General features: G+C 38.9%; 3 protein-coding genes across 8 annotated transcripts in view; 1 reads left to right on the forward strand and 2 right to left on the reverse strand.

Annotated features, from left to right (window-relative positions):
- The first annotated feature begins 161 nt into the window (after positions 1-161).
- Positions 162-18,701, forward strand: LOC128318132 (E3 ubiquitin/ISG15 ligase TRIM25-like). The gene is made up of 6 exons (XM_053233425.1): positions 162-1,044; positions 2,489-2,584; positions 2,740-2,973; positions 5,746-5,905; positions 7,729-7,779; positions 17,640-18,701. The coding sequence occupies exons 1-6, from the start codon at positions 454-456 to the stop codon at positions 18,170-18,172; spliced, it is 1,665 nt and encodes a 554-aa protein (XP_053089400.1). The 5' UTR covers positions 162-453; the 3' UTR covers positions 18,173-18,701.
- On the reverse strand, positions 8,010-17,624 carry LOC117595754 (histone-lysine N-methyltransferase SETD5-like). 5 transcript variants are annotated; one of them, XR_008301626.1, is made up of 14 exons: positions 16,128-17,624; positions 14,969-15,104; positions 14,656-14,818; positions 14,338-14,530; positions 14,098-14,199; positions 13,913-13,984; positions 13,681-13,773; positions 12,834-12,926; positions 12,045-12,137; positions 11,404-11,475; positions 10,715-10,820; positions 10,407-10,471; positions 9,509-9,690; positions 8,010-9,405 (listed from the first exon to the last, which is right to left on the reverse strand). XR_008301626.1 is itself a non-coding variant. In XM_053233428.1 (13 exons), exons 1-13 carry the CDS (start codon positions 16,224-16,226, stop codon positions 9,325-9,327), a joined length of 1,368 nt encoding a protein of 455 aa, XP_053089403.1. In that variant the 5' UTR covers positions 16,227-17,624; the 3' UTR covers positions 8,010-9,324. The 5 variants fall into 5 exon arrangements, 4 of the variants coding, with proteins under 4 accessions (XP_053089403.1, XP_053089402.1, XP_053089404.1 ...); XM_053233428.1 differs by lacking the exon at positions 9,509-9,690; XM_053233427.1 differs by having other exon boundaries at positions 8,010-9,690.
- Positions 18,702-20,558: 1,857 nt separating the features above from the next.
- The window catches only part of dnm3b (dynamin 3b), a 53,168-nt gene continuing 49,286 nt past the window's right edge, over positions 20,559-24,440 (reverse strand). For both annotated transcript variants that reach the window (XM_026947509.3, XM_026947508.3), the window contains exon 21: positions 20,559-23,906. In XM_026947509.3, the coding sequence (XP_026803310.1) occupies positions 23,867-23,906 (40 nt within the window). In that variant the 3' untranslated portion in view covers positions 20,559-23,866. The remainder of the gene's footprint in view (positions 23,907-24,440) is intronic.

Raw genomic sequence — 24,440 nt, forward strand, 5'->3', positions numbered from 1 at the left:
CTAATCACTACTAATCACTGCTATCACTCTCAACTCAAACCACTTTTTTTCCTGAATGCACGCCATGTTTTGAGCTTCTTTTGAATTTCCAAAACCAGTCACGTGATCGTGTACCGAAAAGCAGCTTCGGACGTCATTGATCACGTGTTTTTTTTGGCGGAACAAATCAAGCACCGCTACAGTGTTACAGTCGAAGCGACGTGCTTGTGTGTGTTTGTGTGTTTGTGTGTTTGCACGCGCCTCGGAGCTTCAGGATCAAGTGTGACATCACTGAGTAATCCAGGCCTTCATGTTCAGGAGTATTATCATCATCTCTTACTGAAACTAGTCGCGTGCTGTTTATTTTGTGCAGTTTAAAACAAGTTTTCCACACAGCGTTTACAAGCTGAACCAGGAAGTGTGAGCTGCTGCTGTACATGACTGTGTGTGTGTATAAGTTTGTTTTTCAGTAAAATGGCAGAGGTGAATATTTCAGTAGCTCAGGATCATTTCAGCTGTTCAATCTGTCTGGATCTACTCAAGGATCCAGTAGCTCTTTCATGTGGACACAGTTTCTGTATGGTGTGTATTAATGGCTGCTGGGATCAGGAGGATCAGAAGGGAGTCTATAGCTGTCCTCAGTGTAGACAAACCTTCACTCCAAGACCTGTTGTGAGTAAAAACACCATGCTGGCTGAATTATTGGAGACAATGAAGAAGACAAGACTCCAAGCTACACGTCCTGCTCAAAGTTCAGCTGGATCTGAAGATGTGGAGTGTGATTCCTGCACTGAGAGAAAATCCAAAGCCATCAAGTCCTGTCTGGTGTGTCTGGCCTCTTTCTGTGAAACTCACCTCCAGCCTCACTATGAATCTCCTGCCTTTAAGAAGCACAAGCTGGTCGAAGCCTCCAGACGACTCCAGGAGCAGATCTGCTCTCAGCATGACAAACTGCTGGAGGTTTACTGTCGCACTGACCAGCAGTGTATCTGCATGTTGTGTACTTTGGATAAACACAGACGACACGATGCAGTATCAGCTGCAGCAGGAAGAGCTCTGAAACAGGTAACAATATCTTACAGCCGTCTTCTACAACTAATCTCGGGAAATATCACTGGTCAGGACGGTAAATATTTGAATATTTTAATACATTTAGCTTGAATAGAAGTGCTTTCAGGGTGGCACCATGGCACAGTAGATAGTGTTGCCTCATAGCTTCAGAGTCCAAGGTCTGATCCTGATCCTGGGGTCACGCATCTGTACAATGTTGACATCAGAAGCCATTCACTGACAGAGATGGTAAAATAACTTAATGGCAGAAGTTACTGAAGATACTGTACTTTGCTGGATGAGAAACAAAAAGGTGATGTCAAAGATGAAATCCCACCGTCTACTGCCACTATTACAAACCTCAGTTCAAAAAAAAATTCACTTAAACCTGGACTTAAATGAAAAAGTACAAAGACGAGATATTTAATGTTTTGTCCTGTCAGCTTAATTGTTTTTTTTTTTTTTTTTTTTTTTTTTAAATATATGCTCATTATGAAATTGATGCCTGCAACACATTCAAGAAAAAAAGTTGGAAATGGAGCAATTTAAGTCTAGGACCGTTTTTAAATGGAAGAAAAAAACTTCTTAAACAGGTGACAGTCATGTTTGGGTATAAAAATAGCATAGAAGAAAGGCCTAGTCCTTTATGAGCAAGAATGGATCGAGGCTCACCACCAAAAACGCGTCAGTGAGTAATGGGACAGTTTACGAAATGCCCTTTTAGGTAGTTTACCCTCTCTACAGTGCATAATATAAATATAAATCTCTGTGCATAAAGGGCAACGCTGATGTATATCTATACACATTTCTGTGCAACATTTTCTGCCTTCTAGATATATTTCTTAGAGATGTCCATGCTTACTTCAAGATGACAACAGCAAGCTGCATTGCGCACTAGGCTTGAGATGTTTGACGACAGTATTGGAAATCGCTGATTGATTTCCAGATGTTGTGATGGCTATCAAACTGTTTGTCTGAAAACCCTGTGTCTGGAGCTTTACTTTTGACAACAATAAGTAGTGTTGTATCTCATAATAAGTGTTTCCTTTAAGCCTATTGTGTAGCCTATACAAACCTTAATAGCCTTAATATTGTCTGACTTCAGAGCGGTGAGACAAAACATCTTACTCTGATGCATCTTAGCATCTGTCTGTACAGCCAGACGGTTATAGCCATGCTCACCTTCCACGCATGGAATGTCTTTAAAAACATTAGGTTTTTAAGGAGTTTTTATTAGGGTTACTTTGCTCTACAGGAATTCAATAAGCATCTCCACTACTGTTCAACACAGAGCACATGCACATTATTTCAATTTTAATATGAGCTTTTAATATGAGCTTAGTTACAGCTAATAACTCCGACTTCAGGTTTGCAAGCATTCCTGACCTCATTTTAATTATAGTGTAGACTATCTCCAATGAAAACATTTTGCTGAATTATATGCCTTGTTGCTGCACAGAAGCAGTTGTTGCAGAGACAGAAAAAATACCAGCAGAGGATCCAGGAAAGAGAAAAGGAGCTTCAGGTGGTAAAAGAGGCTTTGGAGTCTCACAAGGTGAGTTTCAAGAACGTCATCATCTGGACGCTGGAATCGCTGTTTCATGATCAGCCAGACTCTTTGTCTAGTCAACTAAATCATAGTCACATTGTCTGGGGTTCCAGGAAAATAGCAGATTAAAAAACATCCTCTCTCTGTGTGTCTCCTAACAGCGCTCTGCACAAACAGCAGTGCAGGAAAGCGAGAGGATCTTTACCGAGCTGATCAAATCCATTGAGAGAAGATGTTCTGAGTTGACTGCGCTGATCAGAGCTCAGGAGAAAGCTGCAGTGAGTCGAGCTGAAGAAGTCATGAAGCAAATGGAGCAGGAGATTGCAGAGCTGCAGAGGAGAGACGCTGAGATGGAGGAGCTTTCACACACAGAGGATCACATTTATTTCCTCCAGGTAAAAGAACTGAGACCATAATCACATAATGTACATGCTAACTGGCCAAAATGTGCATGAAAGTTATAATGTTAAATCTTATTTTTGACAACTCTCTGAAACATGGACACAGTCAGGAAAAATGCAGTTATGCAGTGAATAAATAAATAAATTGGATTATTCAAGTGTAACGTTTCTCCTGGGTCAGGAATGATGAAGTGGGAGGCAGGCTTGAAATAACACAAAAAGGGCTTTATTCGCAACTTTACTTTTGCTTTTCAGTGTTTTAAATTATATTCACATACACACACGGCTCTGTGTTGGTTGGCTCTCTCTCTCGAGGCGCTCGTCTCTCTCATTTTTATCCTCGCCTCCGCTCACAGCAACACAGAACATTCATTTGTATGATTCCCTGCAGGTGTGCATTCCTTACCACTCACCTTCTCCGGCTCCGCCCTCCATCCACAAACCGGCGCTCGAGCACGCCCCTGCTTCCACAACAAGCCTTCTGAATCCATCCAAATGAAAAAGCATGTTTATACTCATTTGTGTGGTGTGTGCAACTCCATTTGAAAAGTGTGCCTTTAAAAAATATGACTTGAGTTAATACTACAATGATGACGTGTCCTAGCCAGTGACGTACATAGAATGTATATACGAGTGGACAACATGGCACCATTTACACACATTGTGCGGTTTTGGTCAAAATTCCCACAGATACACACAGGCATTATCACACAGTTGATCAAGAAGCAGGGGAGGGAAAGGAGATCTGGTTGTGCTGTGGTTAGACCTTTTCAACATGTAAGGGTTAATACCCTATAAGACTCAAAATCATGTCTCAAGGAATTTATACCACGTCTTGTGTTACTACAGCACCTTTAGCCTAAGAATAATTCCTGGGTTCTCTACATCAAAGTGAAGAAGGGCATCAGTAGAGGGTGTAGAATTCTCTTCATCCATGCTATGAACATACAGGTCAGGGCAGCTGAGGTTGATTGCACTGGCCCCATGAACAAGCCCCGAGTGCAGCAGCTCCCCATTACAGCCTTAATGGTTGACTTTACTGTCACAACAATGTTTGTCCTTGGCAGCAGATAGACCCTCCAGGGCCTGGATATGCAGCAGCAAACTGTAACCTCCCTTCAACTGAATGACCAAGTTGTTCATGGTGTCTTGTGCAATGGAAGTGCTGCAGTACAGGGACTCCAGGGACTTTAAGGTCTTGATCCCAGACATGGAGGTCCAGATAGGAAGCAAATGGCCTAGAAGAGGGTCTCTAGAATATATCCTCAGCAGCTGCCTGAAAACTCTGGGAGATGGTCACTACTGCTGGTGCCATGACCAGGTGCACAAGGCAGTGGCAGAAAGCATCTCTACTGTCACCAACACCAGCAAGCACCACCACCCTCTCAGCATGAATGTCACTTCGACCACAGCCCAGAGCACCAGCAGGCCTATTCCCCAGGGCATCAGATTGGCAGCAGAGCACTAGCATCGGCAAGCAGCTCAAAATTTCTCCCAAGATTACGCCAAGATCTCTGTGGTCTGAAATGTTGATTCATTTAGATACCTCAAACCAACTGGCAATGATAGAGCTGACCGCACTGAGGAGGTGAATGAGAGGATGTGCACAAAATATAAGGAGCTGCTTGGAAGAAGAGTGCCAAAGGCAGGGACAGCTGCCTTACTGTCCATCAATAGAAATAGGGTGAAATAGGGGCTATGCTAGCCAATCACTTTGCAAACTCCACACACTACTTGGTATCACTGGACATGCAAAAAGAAAAGCCATCAGGTCCATCATGGAGTCTGCTGAAAGAGTCTCTAGATGGCTTTGTATCACTAGGGGTGATCTGTGGTTGAATGCTTCAGGGCCACAAGGTGGAGTCTGATCACTTCTGGGGGCAGTCGTGGCCTAATGGATAGAGAGTCGGACTTGCAACCCGAAGGTGAATTGTGGGTTCGAGTCTCAGGTCCGACAGGGATTGTAGGTGGGGGGAGTGAATGACCAGCGCTCTCTTCCACCCTCAATACCACGACTGAGGTGAGACCCTCGAGCAAGGCACCGAACCCCCAACTGCTCCCCGGGCGCCGCAGCAAAAAAGGCTGCCCACTGCTCCGGGTGTGTGTTCACGGTGTGTGTGTGTTCACTACTGTGTGTGTGCACTTGGATGGGTTAAATGCAGAGCACAAATTCCTAGTATGGGTCACCATACTTGGCCACAAGTCACTTCACTTCACTTCTAGCTGTCAAGGGAGCAAGGGTGTCTGATGTTGAAAGTCCTGAAACACTGGATGACTTTGGGAAACATTTACATTTATGGCATTTGGCAGACACCCTTATCCAGGGTGACTTACAATTATCTCATTTATACAACTGAGCAGTTGAGGGTTAAGGGCCTTGCTCAAGGGCCCAGTAGTGGCAGCTTGGTGGTGCTGGGATTTGAACTCACAGCCTTCGCTATCAGAAGTCCAACGTCTTAACCACTGAGCTACCACTTCCCACATCACTGATGATGCAACCCAGTGCATCCTAGGATGTATTTTCTCACCGTGATTACAGTCATACAAATTCTTGTTGTTAACTATAATTCTCAGTTTGGTGTGTGACAGTGTTTATTAAGGTCTAAGATGTACTGACACACTGTCACATGTTTTATTAGAAAACTACAAACATTTGTATTCCAATGTGTACAAGCATAATTCCATGACGTTTGTCTATCAAACTCCATGCATAGCTTCGGTTTCTTTTTCTTTTTATTATCTCTTTGATTCTCTGTCTCCATGTAGAATTTCCAGTCTGTCTCGGCTCCTCCTGGATGTGAAGATTTACCCACCATCACAGTGATTTCTCTCCATACTTTTGAGGATGTAATAAAGTCTGTGTCTCAACTGAGAGAAAAGCTAGAAAAACACTGTAAAGATGAGTTTAAGAATTTATCAAGTGAAGGTAAGCTATAGCTCCTACTGTTATATTATCTTGTATATTTAGCACAATCAGAAAGCATACAAATTCATCAGTATTAACTTTTTCAACAGTATTTTTTAACAGTATTAACAGAGCATCACAATGAATTTATTTATAAACCATTCTGTTAATGGTGGTTGAAATAAATAGAACTGCAAGGTCTAATTAACTATTTAAAAAAGCTATTTTTCCTGATATCCTGTTGTAAAAATGACATTGGTAAAACATTCCTTCTTATTTTTCTTAAATACCCAAAAGCAAATATATTGCTTTTTGCAAGTGGATTACCTTTATCAGCTTTTCCTGTTCACAAATCTTTATTAATAGTAGTGTAAAATAAAAAATCCTCTTCTATGTCAGTAATGGCTACTCTATGAAGGCTTTAAACAGTATATTTAATGGAGAGAACAAGTTCAGCCAACATGCATAGGGCTTATTAGCAAGTGTGGTCATTAAAAATGAGCACAAGGTGAATTACACACACACTAAGGTGTAGCAGTGAGGTGGTGCAGAGAAACTGTCATATGTGAAAGCTTCATTTCCCCTCATTTCCCAAGTCTACCATGTTTGGTTTGAGGACAGACATGAATAATTTGACACCACATTTTTAAAGAGTCACCAAATTGGCATTAAGCCAAAATTACAAATGAGCACAAAGATACAGGATCCCAAATTTCAGCTTAAACTGATTTATAGTTACTGAGAAACCATTTTCTGAACTTAACTCTGCCCCCTATTGACCCCAAACTAGGTCCATGTACTCAGGACCTTATGTGAGTCCATGCAAAAACCATAAGTTACACCTGTTTGAGTGAATTAGGCTCCGCCCAATTAGAATTGATTGGCAGGTGGAGGCCATATTGTTTTTAAATCTCAACATCTTTTTGACAATTATTGAGGACCATGTTCTGCTGAGTCATTTGACACCGACTTTGTGAAGATGGGGCAAAAACTTACAAAAGTAGGTTTTGTATATTATGCAAAATAGCTTAAAAAAAAACTAAGTGGGTGGAGCTAAATGAGACTAAACACTGGCATTGGTTCCTTTCTATATCTTGAAAACAAATAGGAATATCTCAGACAAAATTTTGGCAGAAAAATAATAATAAAATGTAATAGAAATCCAATAATAGTGTTGCGCATTGCACAATCACTAATTATTTATGATAAAACCACTGTGACATATTTATTATCACAGGTAAGGGTGTGCTTACCCATGATTAAAAAAAAAAATAACATACACCTTCAACTGTGTAATCAGCTGACATGACTCTCACTGCTAAGCTGCATGAATCTACAGTCTGGGCTAGAAAGAAATCAGCCCCAGTCTCGCTTCTCATTTCTTTATATTATTATGTGGGATGTTTTTTTCCCATTATGACCATTGATGGTACTGTTCCACAAAAGTCTGAAAGAATTTACATTAAGACATTTGTCCAAAATTAAACCTTACATTGGTGTCTTTTTGAAAACAGGAGCGATTTAGCCCCATTTATACCAGCCTGCCCCTGCTCCTACCTGAGTCTGGTGCTTGCTAAGAAGAAGATGGAGCTATGTTTTTAGCTTTGTCATAAGGGTTTTTTTTTCCTTTTTAGATAACAGTGTGCCCTACAGTGTCAGAAACCACATCAGCAATTCTATATAAGATACTGAACAACTCCCAAGTGGTTTGATGATGTAGGCATATAGTATGTACAATGCTACGCTAGTGCAAAAGTAAAGAAGCATAAAATGTGTTTTGGATATAAAACTTTGGATATAAAAATGTGTTGTGATTAACTGTACCTGTAACTGTGTTTCTCTAGTGAAAAATGTTCGGGTTATTTCTCCTCAAAGCAGAGAAGAGTTGCTAGAATGTAAGTGTCCACACACACACACACACACACACACACACACACACACACACATACTGGTTTTTAAGTCTTACGAGGACTTTGCCGGCCAAACCAGTTGAAACGTGGTTTAAGGGGACCCACCTTTCCCTTTGTGCTACAGCAATGCCGTAAACATCAAAAAATTTGGTTTTTTTTGAGCAAGACAAATTTCACTTCAGATTTCTTCTACGCAAAATTAAACTCTTAAACACAAGACCTGACATTATGGTTGCATATAAGGACCGTCTGAGAAGCTCCCGCCTCCGACAGAATTGGTACTTATAAGGTCACACCGCTTTATCGGGACATCAGTTTAACAATACACAAAAAAAGACTTTACACTGTATTAGAAGGACAGGCATGTTTTATTGGTACTCGACTTAACACAAACACAAACATGACCGCATGGTGATTTACCGGGTCACCTGTGACTTAACAGAACAAGTCCTTCTATACAACAATTACAGAACATTAAGCAACTCAGGTTAGAGATACTACAACTGAGCACTTAAAAAACATAACTGTTAACTGTTAACATAATTTTTAACTCTGTTAAATACAGTCCCCTCTGAAAAGCAAGTTCAATTATATTGTTTTTCCTATACCTAGACATCTGGGTTTAAGATCAAATGACGAATATAAAACGATAGCTCAGAATTTCAGCTTTTTTTCCTGATATTTACATATAGATTTTTTAAACATTTTATTTTCAAGTGATGAAGTATGTTGGAACATGTGACTGGTGTTTCTTGTTGCCCAGGTGTATCCTGTTAAATTGATAGTTTAAAGAATTAGTAGCTATGAACAGCTACTCTTGTTTTGAGCGATGTATATGGGATGTATGTATGCTGGCTTGATACAGTTATTGCAAGCAAGGGATATGAACCAAATATTAAGTGTTGTTTAATTTACTTTAAGAGAATTTGTGCCTATACCAAAAGGTGCCATGTTTTAAGCTGTGTAACACAGATATAAAAATCAGGAGATGAAAGCTGAAATTCTAAACCATCATCTCCTATTCATCTTTTGACCTCAAACCCAAACGTCTTCAGTGTATAGCAAAAACAGACTAATTGAGCTTGCTTTCTGTTACTTTCAGAGGAACCTTTATGTAGCATCCCTTGCCCATTTTTCCTGCTTCTAACACATCAACACAGAGAACTGACTGTTATACCAATATATCCCAACCCTCAACAAATGCCATCGTAGAGAAATAATCAATGTTATTCACTTCACCTTTCACTGGTTGTTATGTCTGATTGGTGTATACAACACGTATCAAAAGAATCAATTAGATTGTGATGTTTAAAATTGTGAACCTTATAGCCAGCTTATTGCACATAAAACAGCAGGTGCTCTATGGGACATGGGCAAAGCATCTGTGTTTGAGACTAAACAAACAAGTATATAAATATGCACATCATACAACCATAAAGACTGGGAGATATGATGACATATACTTTTGTTTCAAATTAAAAATAGGTAAAACAAAAATGATAATTATGAGTTATATGACTAAAATAAAAGTCAAAACCACATATATAACTTGGAAAATACAACCAGAACATCCAGCTTTGGCTTCTTTTGGTGGGTGATCCTTCTGCATCCCTGTAAGAAGAGATTACCACATTATTCAGCACACAAACAGTGTGGACTGATCATGACCAAAACAATTGGGCATGTAACACATCAATATGTTAGAAAAACCTACCAATCTGCACTGGTGCACTCATAGACACATTCATATTCTCACTTTCAGTGCCATTCTCAGATTCACTTCCATCAGTTTAGCCAGGAGAACTAAATGAACACCACGGTAGGGTCAGGGTTTTGGGTTTGGCAGCCATGGCAGAGTCTACATTCCCACACCAGATATCTCCTGGGGTTTGGAAGCTTTTAAGTGCAATGAAAGAAGATGACGTTGCCTCTGTAGTACGCAATGACTTTTGTAATTTCTAATCCATCAGTAGTTTTTCTTATTTTCAGTACAAGAAATTACAGATGACTGAAGACACTCCTCAGCTTCATCCACTTTAGCTTTGCCCTCTGCCATTAATGATTCCTCAACATCTCCATGTAAATCACTTCCACCAGCTCCCTCTCTTACTTCCAACAGTTGCTGGCTTGCAGATGTTCCAGTGACTGTTGTTGGCAGCATTAAACTGTCTGATGCACTGCCTAAAACTGCAACTTTTGACGTTCTGTAGGTCTCAGACACTTGCTTACCCTGAACTTTGCTTGAAAGATTATCTGAGGTTTGTGTATAGCTCGCTTCATTGTCGTAGTCTACATCAGTCAACTGCTCCTCATAAAGTAAACCAACTTCTTCTCTGGCCTTAACACACACTTTGCCCTTGCTTGCACCTTCAGGATTCAACTTGGCAATCTGGGAATAAATAGCCTTTCGTTTCTCCATATTCAAGGGGCATTCTCCTTGTAACTCTACTGAACTCTCAGATTCACTGTCTGACTCTGACTGTGGCACATATTCTTCATCTAGTGATTCATCCTCACCAGTACTTACTCTCTAGTACCAGAAAACAAACGATCACTAGAAATTGCACTTGCAAATGACTAAAATTTATATAATGAATTATAAATGCACTCACCCATGATAGTGACTCATTCTTAATAAGTTTTACAAAGCAGGACTTGTGCCAAAAACAATTGCAGACTGCAAAAGAGAGAGAAGTAAATAAGTAAGAATGTAAGACTTCAATACACATAAAACTAAAAACACCACAACTGTTGCCTTAACTCAATATAAAAAGATGAAGCTTAGAATTTTATTAATAATTTTCAAACCTTATGAATTTATGAGACCAGGACCACTGTCTGGAAACAATGGGCCAATTGGACAAACCATACCAGTTATAAATTAACTGCCATCTTAAATACTGTAAAGTACATTACTGACCTTTGCATCTCAGACCAATCCATTTGAGTGATGCTACAGGTCCAACACATGCTGCACATTTGTTCATGCTCGAAACAGTTGTGAAGACCATTTCATGTTTACAATTCTGTGAATAGAATTAATAAAACTCATTTGACATCACAACCAAAAATATTTGTCTAAAAGTAACTCTAGTGGAGGAATAACATGGAAAGCAAAATCCATTTATTTGATGTTAGATGATGTGCACTTTGGGCATTTTCACAACTCACATACAAATACAGACAAAAAGAGCATGCCTGTTAGAGGTTTTACTCTTGACTTTATATAACAAAAGCTGAGGTGACAAAATACTAACAAGTATCTGGATATTCTAGATACTGCATCAGCATTCTCTTTCACACGTCTTCATTTTAATTCTGGATGTGTTTAAGTATGAGGCAATGGTGACAAAAAAGCAAAATGTATGTTTTTAAAACAAATCAAAAATGATCAAAATAACTGATAAATATAGGTTTTGATAGCAGAACATGTTGCTCACTAATGTGATATTCGACATAGTGTATGAATGGCTTTGGTCATTACACATACAGTAGATATTTGAAATTATGCAACATGAAATAAATTATACAAATAATGAAGGAAATTATTGATGATGTATTCCATAGAAATATCATAAGCCAGAAATAATGTCTATCCAGCAAACTTACTTTTTCTGTTTTCTCACTTGGTGCTATTGTATCTTTTTCCTCAGGCCCAGATTGCTCCTTCACAATGGTAATCTGAAATATTAGACAACAAAATGTTAAGGTTACAGATTAACCAGGCTAGGAGTATTTTCTGGCAAACACCAAACACCATTTTCATGAATTAAAATGTTACACCGAGTGGGTGGTGGGTACAAAAGTTAGTGTCACATTCAAGATCCAAAAGGGCAATACAATTTTTAAACCTATTTTGGTTCAAACATGCATTAGCTTTAACTAATGGTGTTTTCCATGCAAACTACACCATTAAATAGGCAACAATAGTCTACAACAAATGTGCTATGCATCAGTTCCTTGACACTCACACTATACTATGTCCAGTTACATTTTCTGACATGTCTGACCTCCAACAGCTCTCTGCATGCATGTATCAGGCACACTTTACTCTCGCACTCGACTTTATGACTATTTGATATACAGGAAGTGTATCCAAAAAAAATTGAAGACATCAAAAAAACTCCATTCTCATTCCAAACATCAGACAGGCAGGGCAGCTATAGTGTCTTTCTAACCAGTTTAGTGACATTAGCAGGCAATGGCTATCCTTTTGGACATAATTAATCAGAAGATGATCTCAAAATTACCTTTTCTGTCTCCTTTCTTGGAACCTCAGGCTCCATCTTGTCCTTTATAGTCGTCGGCACTGTTGTAACCTCAGTAATGGTTCCAGCTGTATTCTAAAAACAAAAATAACAAGAGATTTCTATGATGATAAACCAGCACCCAAGTCAGATCAATACACATTTACAGTGCACCACTCCCAGTGACTCTGAAGAGGCAGATAAATACCTAATAATGTATATGGTGTTCATGATATAGCTTCACAAAGTGAAGTCCCTCGAGACCAGGTTTCTGTCAGACGCTTTACACACAGCTGCTGATGTGCATTTACTATCACATGTCTACAAGGTCCCTTTAATACCCAGTGTACTGATAAACCAGTGCTGTGCCACACACAAGCTGATGAACACAGAGTCATCATATAAATCAATACTGTCCTCATATACCATGTACTAGTCAAACACACTGACACACACTAATATTCCTCTGGTAGAGGATCCTTATAGCATAGTTCCTAAAGGTTCTCATTAGACACAGTGTTCTCATAAAACAGGTCTCAGCCATACACATCACATACACACACTAACTACATTCTTAATATAGTGCCTACAACTGCAGACACTTCTATCTCTGTGCTCAAGAAATGTTTCCAGTGCGAGGAGCAGCTCACAGACACACTTCACTATTACAGTGCACCAGTCCCAGTGACTTTAAACAGACAGTGTACTGTGATTAAAAACTCCCTCAAACTCCGCAAACTGCACAGAACAATTAGGGAGATAATTAATCAGATGATGATTTCTACAATTTACCTTTTCTGTCTCTCCTCCTGGAACATCAGTCTCCAACTTGTCCATCACAGACGTCAGCTTTGATGTAACCTCAGTGACGGCTCCAGCTATATTCTAAAAACAGACATCACAAAACATTTTTCTCATTTCACAATTGTTACACACACAGTATTGCCAAGAAGAATTTGGAATCAGCGATTTTCTGTAACAGTTGTGCTGGAAGTTTCCAACGAGTTTCAATCAACAAATTTTCAGTTCATCCACAGTAGCGCATCAGCTGTCTTCCATCATTGCATCTCTCAAATGCTCTATAGGGTTTAGGTCAGGGCTCTGGGAAGTGTTCATATGTGCACTGTATATACAGTATAGTAGGGAAGTGCACTGTATATATGGTATACTATTTATACCCATATAATGAACATCCATCAGTGACAATGATGCCCGTAAAAACAGTGCTGTAGCTGATTAACTCATAACTGCACCCCACACACTGTAACGTGTGTGTCACTGCTGTACTCACGGTAGACCACATATATACTCAGTGCTGCTCCTATAATGGTCCCCTACTACTGAGGGATGAGAATATAACACACTGCACATAGTAAAAGGAATGAACTCTAGTCAGTAACTGTACATCTATTAAATGCCAATTTAAGATAATGTATGTGGTGTTCATTATATAGCTTCACAAAGTGAAGTCCCTCGAGACCAGGTTTGTGTCAGATGCTTTACACACAGCTGCTGATGTGCATTTACTATCACATGTCTACAAGGTCCCATTAATACCCAGTGTACTGCTAAACCAGTGCTGTGCCACACACAAGCTGATAGGGGGATCATTAATCAAAACATGATTTCTATAGTTTACCTTTTCTGTCTCTCCTCCCAGAACATCAGTCTCCAACTTGTCCATCACAGACGTCAGCTCTGATGTAACCTCAGTGACGGCTCCAGCTATATTCTAAAAACAGACATCATAAAACATTTATTATTAATAAAACCAAATTTTCAATACTTATTATTCAAGCTTGTAAATTGAGTATAGAATTGTATATGTAAAATCAACAGGTTTTAATTCATTATATATTTCTGTAAATGACCTGTTCTGTTTGGTTGATGGCTGCCTGGGTATCTTCGGTCACAGGGGTAAAGGGGTCTGCCTCAGAAACAGCCTACAGAACAGGTTAAAGAGCAAGACGAAAGGCATGTATTAAAACTGGAGCACTGCTTGGTTTCAGCAGACCATGTTAGCCATCTTCCAATTCTTTCACTGACTACAGGATACCTGGTGCTGTGACAGAGACTGATTGTCTTTCACCCTCCTGGCCTCACTCAATGCCATAGTGCTGTTTTCCTCTGGTGGCAGTTGGTGTTCTTCAGCTACAATCTGTGAAGATTTGTTATGACAGTGTAAAATATTGGGAATATAATTAGATGATTGTAGCATGTAATGATTTGTAAGTTATGTTTGCACCGGCATGTTTAAGCGTGGCCCAATAACACTGAATAGTTCAATCTTCAATACCTTATTTCTCCAAGGCAACTCAGAATTGCCATAGTCGTATGTGATTTCTTCTCCAGGGTCGATGCTCCTAGTCGCAAATAAACATAGATGAGGCTTTCCCTCTACAGTGATTATTTTCATTTTGCTGTTTGGGCTGATGTGGTCATCATTGACAAGTCTCCCAAGGGAACCATCTTCTCTGGAAGCATCGACACTGAAGCATGATATAAGACAACACATAACATCTTGTGGCTGCACAGAAGACCTTTTCAAAACTTTATGCATTAGCATGATCTTACAGAAAACATTATATGAAGAACAATGCAATGTTATACATACCATAAGAGTCTTCCATTGAAACGGAATTCATACATGAATACTTTCATGGCATCGTGATATAACTTCTGTCGTCGTTCACATTCAGCTTTGTTTATGAGTTGTCCTCTGTACTCCAAAAGAAAATCTCCCTTATCAAAATGAACACAACTGAATACTCCACGTCCTGTATGAGAAAGCACAACACCTGTTAGTCCAGCGTTTATTCAAACCGAGCAGCACATCTGCAGTGTTCTCTAACGTCCTGATGCTCCTAAATAAGAATAATAATTTTTTAAACAAAAAAAATAACAAAGAATGACATATTAAGACTTACCTATAAATGAATTTATATATTTCACATCAAATCCCTCCTTGTCTTTGGCAGCAGATGTGAAATATTCAGCCTCCTGTTTGGGATTGTCTCTCCTCCTCCTCCTCAGCTTCATCTCACACAGTCTGTACACCGGACGCTGTGTGTCCACGCACAACTCATCCTTAGTACTTTATTTCATTTAGTTTATACTTAAGTTTGAAGCCTTAAAACACTTTGGTCTGTATATAGGTTATTGTTATATAAATGTAAAGCAATGTAAATTTCCTGTGAGCCTACCGAGGGCTCCATCAGTGATGCTGAGGGATGTGCAGTTACTCTGCTGTGACGTCACCGCAGCACCAGCACACACAGCTGATAAACAAACCACACCACTCTCATTTATATACTATATATAAAAATATATAATAAATATATATAATAAATATATATAGTTATTTAAAGGTGCAAACTAGCTTATTTACGAGGCGTGTAGAGACTGTCAGGGGTCAGAGAGAGTAAAACCCGCAGCTGCAGCATGATAAAATGTTAGTGTTAAATCGCGCGCCCCCGACGCGCGCCCCCGACACGCACTACAGCGGCGCGAGCTAACAGGAAGTGGTGCAGCCAAACTAAGCAACTGCAGCTAACTAACAGTTAATAGAGTTCGCTCCGGGATTAATAAAATAACACCGAAATAAACACTTCTCCAGTCTCCATGCTATTTGTTGTTTACCGGTTGTTGCTTGTGTTCAGCTAACGCAGGCCACTCGAAACCATTTGAGCTACAAACCATACACCCGCGCTGTGTTCCGGAAGAGATGATTTAAAGATCAGCGATGTCGCACATTAGCATTAAATATCATTAGCAACGCTACCATGCTAATTTACCGATATTTCCCGTTTATATTAATTAAACCAAATTCACATAAACCATAACCTACACTTAAACTCATTCATTAAAAATACATTTGGCAAGTTTTTAAAGTAGAGAATTCTATGATTATTATGGTAACTAGCAGGATTTTTAAGATATACTCATTAGACTAAACATGTACCCCATTCTCATGAGCATAATCTTTTATTTTTTAATCTGAATATGTATAAACTAAAGTAAACGTGCATTTTGCAATATAATCATATAAAGTACATTTAATAAAGTGTATAAAGTTAATTCTCATACCTGTTTTTTAAAGATTGACGTATTATGAGTTCCGCATGATGACGCGCTGCACATAGAGAAACTCCGCCCACAAACCGAGACACGTGACATGAATGACATCGGCCGCAGCCAATCAGAGCGCGAATTAGGCGAGTCAGCGGTAGCCAATCAGAAGGCTCAAATTTTGTGTGAGTGTGTAAGTTGGTGCAATACCAAGACCAGACTAAAGGGGGCGCTATATTAAATTCCGAGTTAACACTGTGTAAAGTCAGTTTCAGGGGTATGTGGTGTAAGTGGACTTCGACCGAAACTTTGAATTTTAGCTTCTCTTACTTAGATATATATAGATATATTAGAGGAATTATGGGGACACTGTCCCTGTCCTCATAATTCCAAATGTCCCCGTAGTGTCGGTACGTAATCAGGTCAAAAGTCCTCATAAGCCACAAAAACCAACGCACACACACACACACACACACGGGGTGTAACCGACTAGGAATATTTTATTTTTTTTTTAAAGAAAGCTGGTCAGCTTCAGTGAGGCGTCTTTGCAGACACAACAAAACAAAACAAAAAAAAGCTGCGCGAGTGTGAGGTTTTTACATTAATGTTGAGCTTAAAAAAAAAAAAAAAAAACACGTTCTCACCGAAGCTTGTGGGGAGGGTTGCCAGGTTTCAGGTTTCAAAATTCCTACCTAAAGTACAGCTGAAAAACCACACAGAAAGATTTTCAACTAGCCCAAGATAGCATAGAATAAGGTAGATGTGTTGTTCTTCATTTTCTCAGACTTTTTGAGGGAAACAAGTTAACAGCGGTATGCCTTTCTGATTTGCTGTGTATATCTGCAATACCTGGAGGTTAATAGGTATAACCTGGCAACCCTGCTCGCAGAACAAAAGAGCAAGTTGCACTGTGCTACTGCATACCTTTGCAGGCCTCGCCACAAAAAGAATCACTTAATTACTGTAAAAAAAAAAATCATTGGAAAACTATACTGTATGTTCATTGCCCATATTTTTTTTGCCTTTCTTAAATGATCTTTCTCCAAAGATACTAAAAGAAAACATTCTCAGGAAATCATACAGCCATTATAATGAAATGCCTCTCAGAGGATCCCATTTGGACTCGCAGTAGCACTATAAGTGCGTCTCAGTTTTATAATGGATCCTGAACTTTTCCTGAACGAAAAAAAATATTATTAGCTGGCTATTGTTGTCAACTGTAGCCTATATAACAGTTTCTTGATTTGGGAAATACATTGTTGTTTTGAAATATAGTTAGCTTGCTCATATTAGACAGAAGATCAAAAGCTTTCCGGAAAGGTCCACAGGGTGTCTTGTTCGGGGGTTGAATAAAGTTATGTTAAATAAAGCTAGTTGTTGTTATAATTTGTGAATTAAAACAAACACGAAAGAAACCGATAGACATATACATGAATACTGTATAGACGATTGTATGAAATTATTGTTAAATTCTGGAATTTCCTTTATTAAATGTTAATGATGCGTTTTTTTTTTTTTTCCCCCCATCAGATTCCTGTCAGTTCACACTGGATCCCAACGCAGCAGATTATCACCTCCGTCTGTCTGATGGCAACACAGTCGTGACCAACTGTCAGTCATCAATGTCCTATTATATTCCTCCAGGTAGTTTTCAATGGTTCTCCCAAGTGTTGTGTAGAGAGAGTGTGTGTAAGCCCTGTTACTGGGAGGTGGAGTGGAGTGGGAGTAATGGGGTTTCTATAGCAGTGTCATATAAAGACATCATGAGGAAGGGAAGCGGTAATGAGTGTGTGTTTGGGCGCAATGAGAAGTCCTGGAATTTGCAGTGCTACTCGTCTCACTGCTCATTCTTACACAACAACCAAGAAACTAATATCCCCATAAAGCCCAGCTCCTCTAGAATAGGAGTGTTTGTGGATCACAAGGCAGGAACTCTGTCTTTCTACAGCATCTCTGACACGGTGAAGCTCCTCCACAAAATCAACAACACATTCACTCAGCCTCTGTACCCTGGGTTTACAGTCAATTCCAGTTCAACTGTAAAGCTACGCCATTCAAAATAGATACCTTTGGAAGTTAAAACCCTGTAAGATACACAGTATAGTCCTGGTGTAAAAAAAAAAAAAAGTTAATGCCAGCAATTTCAACATGGAATGTGCTTTTGTAGGAAAATAATTAACAATGTGTTTGTGTGATGAAACTCAACATGCAGCAGACTTACTGTTACCACCATAAAGGTGATTTATTTTCCTGTAACAGCACATCCTGAAGTTTCATTTATTCCTAATACAACAGCAAACTGCCAATGCTAACAGTTTTTTTTATATATATATTAATTAAAGAACGAGATGGTATAACATTTGATCTGCTTCTACTTGCATTTCAAGTTGTGGAACGTCCACAAAACAAACGGGTTTATATAACATATATCACTTATGTTATAGCAGCTGTAAACACGCACCAGTCTTTCTTTTTTTTCTCTCTATAAGTTAAAGTTATAGCTTTACCTCTGACTGTTACAAAGTGCTGACATTGAAGACTCTTTGCATAAATGTTGAATAAAATTTTCACCAAAATAAAAATTTTACCAGATCAATGATTATACATTTTCTTTGTTAAATATCAGCACATAATATTATTATTATTATTATTATTATTATTATTATTATTATTATTTAGATTACGTGATGTGCCTGACATACGAGTCCCTGAGGATTAGTCTGGACTACTGCACTGTTGTCAGAACTGCTTTTATAGACAACTAATTGAGCTTTCTGACCATTCAGGAGTGAAATACATAAAGGAAATACATTAAACAGTTAAGATTTTGAGTTCTGATAAATCTGAGTCCTGACTGTTAAATGTTCTTGCCCTGTCCCTCAGTACAGTATTTCATGGTGTTCAGCGGGATGGAGGGGCTAAATTATAACAGCCACCAGAAATCCTATTACTTTTGGCTCCACAAATAATCAGTCTTTAGAATAAGAGCCTGCATAAGCATCATATCCTTTACATGATCATATGTGTGTGGTCCTTCCTGTGCGGTCTCTGTTTCAGTAGCCTTTATGTTACACAGAAATAAGTGCAATTTGAGTTCTAAACAATTCTGTGTCTGATTCATAAAACCCAAAACAAGCTCCTGTCCACTAGTCACTTATTTACATACCTTATGCATACGACATACCCCAGTTTACCTCATATACATCTAATTAACACAACACACTCCCTAATTAATGTTAATGGCAGTGTTGCACCTCATAGCTCCAGGTCCCTGGTTCAGTCCTGGGCTAATTTTACTGTCTGATACTTTTGTTGGTTTAAATGCTATTTACTCTAACATAATTTTTTTGATGTAAAAATACAGTTAAACAACATAAGCTTTTAAATGCTGTAAATTTCCAGCAACATTAGTGTAGCAGAACTAACTAGAACATTACATAAATAATTACACTGCGCATATACTAAGCATCAAGTGCTTAACATTACTTTAGAAAACAAGCTATTGATTAGAACATAAAAGCTTTAGATGTACTTACCTCATTGTGGCTCATCTTCCTTTTTGTTTTCCACTCCAATTCACAGCTCTTGACTTCCCTACATTTCAATATGCAGTCATGGTGCAAGTGATGACTGCGATTGTCTAAACGCTGAGTTCAACCATTCTGAAACTACATTTCCCTGGGAACCTCGGTTAATTCAACTTTGATCTAATTTACACAAAACTTGTATTTTATGATTTGAATAACTGGATTTGTATTTAGGGTTCTGAATCTTTAAAATCCAAAATCTTACCCCAAGCAAGTTAAAATCTAAATAAAAAAAAAATCAATATAAATATGTATTTAGTAAATACACCGCAGGAAAAAATTAATTTGATTTAATGTGACGTGTATATATAATTCAAATATACAAAATTCATATATAAATACTATACATCCTAAAAGTTCTTATACAAAAGTTGGCGTAGTTTGTAGTTAAACAACACTGGTAGTTATGCCGTATTTACTTGTCAAACAAGATAAATGTTGGACCTTATGCACCATAGAATTGGTCCAAGGAATCACTTGAGCCAGTTGTTTGGATTTGGTGCTTTTACTACATCATATCTAATCTGCATAGAATTGAGAACATCTGAATTCAAATGTCGCTTATCTCCAAAATCACGGAAATGTTTGAGTGTCTGATTCTTTGTCACTTCCTAGTGCGAACGTAGGATAATACAGTTTAAGAAAAGGGAAACGAACGAGTATCTGAACTCCCAGGGAACGTGGGTCGACTGTGTAGCCAGAGTCCTTATCCTCTTTCGATAACGTTTTGGATGTAGCACATCAAATTTGCACCTGCAACAAAAAGTCACCAAGTCTTTGGCGAACATCTCGGCTATAAGCCGAAGTGTTCTTCTCATATCCAAACTTAAAAAAAATGCACAACGTCAAGAAAACACAATGATAACGGTCTTCAACACGTTTTATTGAATTACATAAGGAATATAATCACTAATACAGTTTACATATCCCTCAAAAGAACCACATTTACAAAACGGAGGCAAGTGTCTTGATTTCCTCCAGTGAACAATATTATTTCTTTATATATATGTATATATATGTATGCATGTGTGTATGTGTATGTAACACTGTAACGTTCTGTTGCATATTGTATATAGATTGATTCTATGACTAGCTTTGGCAATACAGATTTATTCATGCCATTATAGTAGTATGAATCAGTATTCTGAGATACAGTAAGAGACGATAAGAACAAAACAGATTTCAAGTACAAACAAAATCACCCGCTTGACTCGGCAGTACACTAAATGGACAGAGACCCACAGAAACAACACATCAACTGCCCACTGAAACGAGTACAAATCTAATTTAACTTCTAGTACACGTTTTATTGATCCCTTTTTTTCATCTTATATAATGAAAGTCTGGAGGTGCCACTGTGGAATGAATGCAGATTTCGAACAGATAAGATGCTGAAAAACAGGTGAATATTTGACACGATGTTAAGAATTTCACTGACGACATTCAAACATCTTCGTTAAAGAACATCCGAACATAAGTAACATTCATTCACTTCCTGTATATCCATCCAGAAGACTTTATGGCAGTCTGTTCGGAATTAATTACCTATCCAACGTCTAATAAAAAAAAAATCACTATTATTACTTTTAAGTAACAAACACACATTGCCACATTGCACAGTTACTGTATAGCAGAGAGGATAGTGTATTTTATTAAGCTCTTGTGATGTTCACTGTTATGCTATGAAGTGTATGCATGAGAATTGTTAAGTTTGTGTGTTCAGTTGGAAGGTTAAGTATGTCCCAGGATTTGCTAATCAGCCTGCCTGTAGACAGGGCTGCTTCGACGACACAGGCACATAGACAGAATAACGACTAGATGAGGTAAGGGCCTGGTTTCAACATCAGCGGTAGTGCCGATCATTGACAGCAAAAACACATGAACAAACACACTGCCATACTGATACTGACATACCATCAAACAAAGCATGTGCACCATGAATCAACGCACAGAACGCGTACACACCAGAGCTGGAGTTGAGATCTTGTGGTCTTGATCAGACATAAACAAAGTCTTTGCCTGATTTTTTATTATTATTAGTCACTCTTTGGATCTTTGCTCAGAATTTTGGTCTGGGTCTCAGCTTCATTACTCAGAATCTTGGTATGGATGCTCGACTCATTACTCTGAATTTTGGTCTGGATCTCGGTATCTTTACTCTCAGTTTTGGTCTGGATTTTGGTCTCATTACACCAAATCTTTATCCGGATCTCAGTCTTATGTCTCTGAATTTTGATCTGAGTCTTGGTCAGTACTGGTCTGGATCTCTGTCTCCTTACCCAGCTTGTTGGTCTCAATCTTGGTCTCATTACTCTGAATTTTGGTCTGTAGTTTGGTCTTCTCACTTCTCAACTTTCTCTGTTTCATTATTTTGAATCCTGGTCTTGATGCTTGTCTCATTATATCGAATTTTGGTTTGGGTCTCAGTCTCATTACTCAGAATTTTGACCTGGATGTCTGTCTGGATAGGTGACATTACTTATAGTCTTGATACTTTGAATCTTGGTCTGGTTCTTTGGTATCATTACTCAGATTCTTTGCCTGGATCGTGGACTCTATATTCCAAATCTTGGTCTGGATGCTGATCTCACTACTTATCAAACAGTCCCACTACATCCATCTAACAACATGAATTAGAGTGTAACCAATCATATACAGATGGAAAGCAAATGAAAGGAAAAACCAACACAGAGTGTCTTAGTAAAGTGTTGGGCCACCATGAGCTGCCAGAACAGCTTCAGTGCACCATGGCATTGGTTCTACAAGTCTGTAGAATTGAACTGGAGAGACGAACATTGTAATAACAAGAGATACTTCCTCATTTTTGATGATGGTCGTGGAGAGCTCTGTCGAACACTACCCTCAAATCTCTCATAGGTGTTCGTTAGGGTTGAGATGTGGTTACTATAAAGGTCATAGCATATGATGGACATAACTTTCTTCCTCATTAACCATTCAGTGAGCCCTTGGAGCCCCTGAGGATTGGTCCCTACCGGCACTTGACATCACTGTTCCTGAGTCTGTTGTGAGTCTGTGCCTTCTTTCAAAGTGACTTTTCCTCTTGATTCAAAATTCCTCTTGACTCTTCTTGATCCAAAAATAAAATCAAATGGGCATACTCGGCATTTTTATCCATGCCACAGAACAGGGTAGGAAGTTAATTGTACCATGATATTTAATTGTTGGAAACCTCTGCACCCGTTATGATTCTTCACTCATGTGTTCAGGTTTTTCCTTTAACTTGTCACCCATTTGTGTCCATATGTAATCCTTAACAACCAATGAATAGCTGCAAGATGGATAATTACAGCAAGCTACACATTTTACAAAAACATTTTGCTAATTATTTTTTAATAGTGCTCAAAGGCACTCCTGCAGAAATTGTAGATTAGTAACATTTTTATCCCCAGCCTTAACTTTCTAACCACTGATACAAGATTAGACCTAAGACCTAGAACTTACTTAATTAATCACATAATTAATCAAATAAAGAATATTGCAAGTCGACCTGTCAGTTAGACGTTATCATAAAATTAATTTTTCTTTCAGGTTAATGAAAAACATTTGTTTTAGACAACAAGGTCTTGGACTGTGTATTCACAAGACTGGTCTTAACTCCAACTCAGACACACACACTATTTTACTCATTGACTTTTTTCATTCGGGGGAGACTGTGATGTAAGCACGCATACACACATACTCTCACTAAAAATATTATTCACGTAGCAAGGTAGCAAGACCTGCACACACCTGAGCGCACACACACGCATAAAAATATACTCTTAAAAACGGAACATGCACTACGAGGAGCCTCGCTGCTCTGATCGGAGATCCGCGAGCGCGGCATGGTCACGATGGATTTCACAGACTAGAGAAGTGAAGCTAAAAAGACTGTGGGTATTATTGTTGGTAGGACTCGCCCTGAGTCCTGCTTGGCCAATCCAGATCACAGGCACAGAGACACGGCACGAAACGAGCATGGCTAACATGGACACTAGCACTGCAGGGGAATGTGCACACACAAGGTGAGTCTAGGAATGATTTAGGAGCAGTGAAGATAAAGACTGGGACATGCAGGAGCTGAAGCTCAGGGATCAGAGGGTTATGAGACGTAAGAGCTGAGGAGTGTGTGAGTGCTTGGTCCAGGAGGAGGGGATCCCGCTGGGTAGCTTACGGGACCTGTCTGGTAGGGGAAGGTGGGGGTCGGCGGCTGAAAGATAAACAAGGATGAATGAGGATAGAAGATAGTGGGAAAGTGTGAGATGGGGAAAGAGAAAAAGAGGAGAGAATTAGTGAGTGTAGGCTGGAAAGTAGTCAGCTGAAGCAGTAAAAATTTATAGTCAGATTATTTTCAGTTCACACATACAGAATGTTAGTGAGTAAATTAGTCAAACACCACAGGAAACAGTTTTAAATAGGACAAATATGATGTCTTCAATCAATGCAACCTGAAACACACCAAAATGCACTTTTATAGCGTTATAGAAGACCCTCACTTCAAATGATCAGTTTTTCACTGATTTTAAAGGAAAAAAAACATTTACATATTTGTTCCCTTAACCCTAATGGAGTCAATCAGGCAAACGCATTTGTTAGCCAATGTAGTTAAGAAGTAACAGAACCCGTGCTCACCCAAAATCTCTTTTGTAATTATTTGCCTCGAGCTGCAGACAGTAAATGAACAAAACTTATATTATGGAGGCCGCCATCTTGGACAACCAGAATCACAATTTTCCCTTACCAC

The sequence above is a fragment of the Pangasianodon hypophthalmus genome, chromosome 4 (genome assembly GCF_027358585.1).
Source record: "Pangasianodon hypophthalmus isolate fPanHyp1 chromosome 4, fPanHyp1.pri, whole genome shotgun sequence".
Classification (NCBI taxonomy): domain Eukaryota; kingdom Metazoa; phylum Chordata; class Actinopteri; order Siluriformes; family Pangasiidae; genus Pangasianodon; species Pangasianodon hypophthalmus.

Coding starts and splice junctions, on each gene's coding strand:
- LOC128318132 (XM_053233425.1), top strand. CDS start 454: ATGGCAGAGGTGAATATTTCAGTAGCTCAGGATCATTTCAGCTGTTCA. Junction 2,585..2,739: donor AGGCTTTGGAGTCTCACAAG/GTGAGTTTCAAG, acceptor GTCTCCTAACAG/CGCTCTGCACAAACAGCAGT. Junction 5,906..7,728: donor TAAGAATTTATCAAGTGAAG/GTAAGCTATAGC, acceptor GTGTTTCTCTAG/TGAAAAATGTTCGGGTTATT.
- LOC117595754 (XM_053233426.1), bottom strand. CDS start 16,226: ATGTCATTCATGTCACGTGTCTCGGTTTGTGGGCGGAGTTTCTCTATG. Junction 15,105..16,127: donor CGTCAATCTTTAAAAAACAG/GTATGAGAATTA, acceptor GTGGACACACAG/CGTCCGGTGTACAGACTGTG. Junction 14,200..14,337: donor AGTTGCCTTGGAGAAATAAG/GTATTGAAGATT, acceptor AAATCTTCACAG/ATTGTAGCTGAAGAACACCA.